Source organism: Anopheles cruzii, unplaced genomic scaffold (genome assembly GCF_943734635.1).
Source record: "Anopheles cruzii unplaced genomic scaffold, idAnoCruzAS_RS32_06 scaffold02027_ctg1, whole genome shotgun sequence".
Classification (NCBI taxonomy): Eukaryota; Metazoa; Arthropoda; class Insecta; order Diptera; family Culicidae; genus Anopheles; species Anopheles cruzii.
The window spans coordinates 1-3,882 of record NW_026455612.1 but is presented as its reverse complement, the minus strand read 5'-3'; the positions used below and the strand labels follow the sequence as shown (position 1 = coordinate 3,882).

At 43.6% G+C, this 3,882-nt stretch overlaps 2 protein-coding genes across 2 annotated transcripts; one reads left to right on the top strand and one right to left on the bottom strand.

The window, feature by feature from the left end:
- Window positions 1-7: 7 nt before the first annotated feature.
- On the bottom strand, window positions 8-857 carry LOC128276678 (cytochrome P450 4C1-like; the record flags this gene model as incomplete). Its single annotated transcript, XM_053015135.1, has 3 exons — window positions 481-857; window positions 147-408; window positions 8-84 (listed from the first exon to the last, which is right to left on the bottom strand). Coding segments are annotated over exons 1-3 (691 nt in total), but the record flags the coding sequence as incomplete, so codon positions are not given.
- Window positions 858-3,514: 2,657 nt separating this feature from the next.
- Window positions 3,515-3,865, top strand: LOC128276677 (cytochrome P450 4d10-like; the record flags this gene model as incomplete). Its single annotated transcript, XM_053015134.1, has 1 exon — window positions 3,515-3,865. A coding segment is annotated over exon 1 (351 nt), but the record flags the coding sequence as incomplete, so codon positions are not given.
- Window positions 3,866-3,882: the final 17 nt, after the last annotated feature.

The window sequence follows — 3,882 nt, the reverse complement described above, 5'->3', positions numbered from 1 at the left end:
TCTATACAATCCTTCGTGAAACCGTACACTAGGTCTATGTATTGATGGACGCTGACCATCCGCTTGGCAACTAGCTCTAAACATCTTCAGAAGAAAGATCCTTTTAGCTATTACAATCACCAGTTTTGTAAGCACGTTTGAATTACCGATCCACATTGTGAAGGAACTTCTCTTTACCCGGCCGCTCCAACACATCGCACCCGATGGTGGTTTCACATATCATCTCCAGCGTGCACTTGCTGATGATCGGGAAGATGGACAACGTTTGGCTACGGGACTCCCCGACGGCACTTTCAAGGTTCTGCATCATCTGCTCCGTGCACTTGGCAAACACCGGTATGAAACTGTTCAGGATACGGAGGTTGAACGAGGGGTTCAGAGCCTTACGCTGCGTTTTCCACGGATGATCTGTCGAGAAAAACCAATGGTTCACCAGGAGTCGAAAGAACGTAGCTAATCACTGATGCAATATCCACTCACAATGACCTCCGAAGAGTCCATGCTCGAGTTTCACGAAATCGTAGAGGAACGGTTTGTCCAGACAGTCTGGATGCGTTAGAACGGATTGCATCAGATCTGGATGCGACGTGCCAATGAGCAGCTTCGGTCCGAGCCATAGCTGGAACCAGTGATTATATTCGGCAAACGGTTTCATAGCAGCGTTAAACATTATCTCGCGTGACTTCCCGATAAATAAAAGTCCATTTCCAATGAACGGATAGTACGGTTCCGTGCACGGTAAATCCTTGGCGAACCGGTGCCGTTGTAAAATCCAGATGTGCAGTAACCACAACACTACTGCCAACAGCGGCACTAAACTAAGCCAGAACATGCTTCACTCACACCTCACTTGAACTGTTTCCCGACGACTGCAAGCTGATCGGGGCGTACCCGTGAATAAATAGTCTACTCCGCTACGCAGTCAAGCCTTTCCAAACCACTTTTTGCCAGAGTCATATAAGACCGCTTATTGTCGTTTGTTCTTGATGTGACGTATTCTATGGTATTAATAGGAACATACCGAATAGTCTGCTATTGTGACTGTTGAACGGGAGGAGTTACCGTACAACTCTCAAGGGTACAGGATCGCACTGGATTGTGTTTGAATTGTGTATATAAATTAATGAACCTACGAACCTACCTCTGAATATTGGAAGCTTCCAACGACGGCACTATGCTCTCAGCGAGGAGCGCAGCAATCCTGATGATGATGAACGAATGCGGAATCAACCAGAAGCTCGCCAGAAACAAATTCCTAACAATCATCCTATACATTTTTTTCGGTCTCAGTAGGCATTCCAAAATTGGGAGTACCGCATTTCGAGAGAGGTGAACTTACTTTGTAACGGGTACAACAGCAGAAGGGTTTTAGTGTATGGCCAGGAGTTGAACTGTTCCACCCGATAGTGTATTAATTCGGAGGCATTATCTCGAATGCATGAAGCGGAATCCCTTATAATCGCTAGGGTATGTCGGTCCTTGTTTTATGTTGCCATATTATTCAGACTTAACTAATGTGATACTTGGATATGCTTTGTTTATTTTTTTATTTCATTTTAAAGTATAATTACTATTATTGGACTGCTTGATTTTTTACATTTGCCACCGGATGTACCGAAACCGAATGCTTCTGCTTCCGTACGTCTAGAATTTGTTTTATTGGGCTGTAAGGTAAGGTAAGGTTGAGACGACAATTGTACACTTTTTTGTATTCCATTCGCATCTTTAACTGCGCTCACGATCTGAACACATTTACCTGCGTCGTTAATGTGACTTTTATTACACTTCGTTGAGAGCCGAGTTAAGATCAAAATGCTCTTTAGGATGTGGTTTTGGCTTTGCTTTAGGCTGTAGAAAGCATATCTCCATGGTCGCTTTGCTATCTACTTGTTCCGATTTGCTTATTTGCGGTGGGGTTTTATCCACAGTAACGTTACGTGACACATTTCACGGCACAGTAATTCTACTGTAACGTTTGTCCTATTTGTTACTTCCAGGGTATGTTGTACTTTTCCTTTACGCTTATCCGTGCAATTGGAATCTTAAAGTTATCACAGGTTCGACTAATATGAACTGATCGGGATTTTCTATTTGGGGCGTTCTATAGTATCGTTGTCCATCTTGAGGCAGCTGAAATGTTCGTTACAACGAAATGGTAAACAATCTCGAACGGGATTCAGCCTTGGGGTTTCATAATACTAGAATGTGGTTCGGGCAAATGATAATCAGAATGCAATTGACGAACATTCCTAGTCCATGCGTTATGCTAAGCGTTACTAGAGTTTGCGAGAGAAGGCCAGTGCCGAGAATGAAATACTCATGCCAATCCTGCGTAGCGGGTTTTGTACGTAGCGGGCATTTACATGAAAAACGCATAGGTCTACAAAGGTTTATTGACTGTTTTGTTCATGTTGCTCTCATTGGAGGCAAGAGTAAGAGACAGACAGAAGAGAGATAGAGAAAGAGTATAGGAAGCTCGAGCAACTCAGGGAGCAGCTACGGTTCATTGATGGCGAGTTGAAGGCATCCTAACAAGAGTAATGGCCCTAAAGACCGGATCTAGAACGTATCTCATGCATATTAGCAGCGCAACGTAAAGATGCACAATTAAAACCTCGGGCCATTCATAATATTTTTATGGCACAGTAGCGATGGCGAGACAGCTTGTATTATCCGCTCATTGACTGAACAAACAAGCCTTCAGACACAACAGCTGCTTGCAGTAAACAAACGTGAAGTAATTAACAGGGACCACTCTGAATCAACAAGGTACAGGATTACGCTTTTTGTTTCAGACTCTAGCCAAAACACTTCAAACAGTTGTAAAGATCGCTATCGAAATTGTTTGGACTATTCCTCATCAAACGTCAAACAAAATGACCAAATTATTCTTAACAGCTTCACTCAACTACTGTAAACCATGCAGTTTAGTAAGTTTTTATAGCGCCAATTTTTTTGATAAAGTTACCGAAATAATTATACAGTAGACGAAAATATTTGACCAAGTGAAAGTAAACATAAGATTATAAAAATTAATTTAAAGAAAGTTTCACTAACATTTGTTTGAAAATCAGTCACCGATTTGCATGCTGGATTCATCCTTGCCAGTAGCAGAGACCTTCGCCCTGTCAGTCGATCGGGCTATCAACCATGTATCTTTGAAAACACAACAAGATGCTACGTTAGATAGGTTAGACACGTTTATTAGACCAAGTACAAGGTTCACAAGCATCATGAACTACTCTCTTCTTTTTCTATTTTTGTTTGCGTCAAAAACGTGGCCGTGTCTTTGACCTTCGCCTTCGACAGTGAACCGCTGAGACTACGCAAATGCAGAGTAACTGTTGATTTTTTTGTGCGAGTACTTAGCTTTTGGTCCTAAAACGGTTGACATCAAACGAGTTACATTAAAGCAAAGATGATGTGGCCTGTTTCCGTGGCTCCTACAGGCCATCGGTACATTGGGTGGCTAGGTCTCAGTTTGGATCCGTCGGTTGAACTAGAAGGTTCGAAGATGTTCTTCATACCAGCAATCGTTGTGCTAGTGGCGCTTTTCTGGTTCTGGGCCCGAGTGACCCGCAGCTCCGTGAAGGATATTGGTGGACCCAGAAGCTATCCGCTCATCGGCTGTTCGCATCTGTTCATGGGCTCCGAGGAGCGTACGTTCAGTGTGGTGTGTGAGCTGTACCGGAAGTACGACAAAATGTTCCGCCTTACGCTCGGACCGAAGACGATCCTGTGCCTCTCGGACCCAGACATCATCCAGCAGGCTCTTACATCAGTCTCGAGCCAGAACAAAGCTTTCTTCTATCGGTTCCTGGAGATGGACTATGGCCTCGTGTCTTCGCGCTGTACGTATTCGGACGTATGTATTTAGGGTGT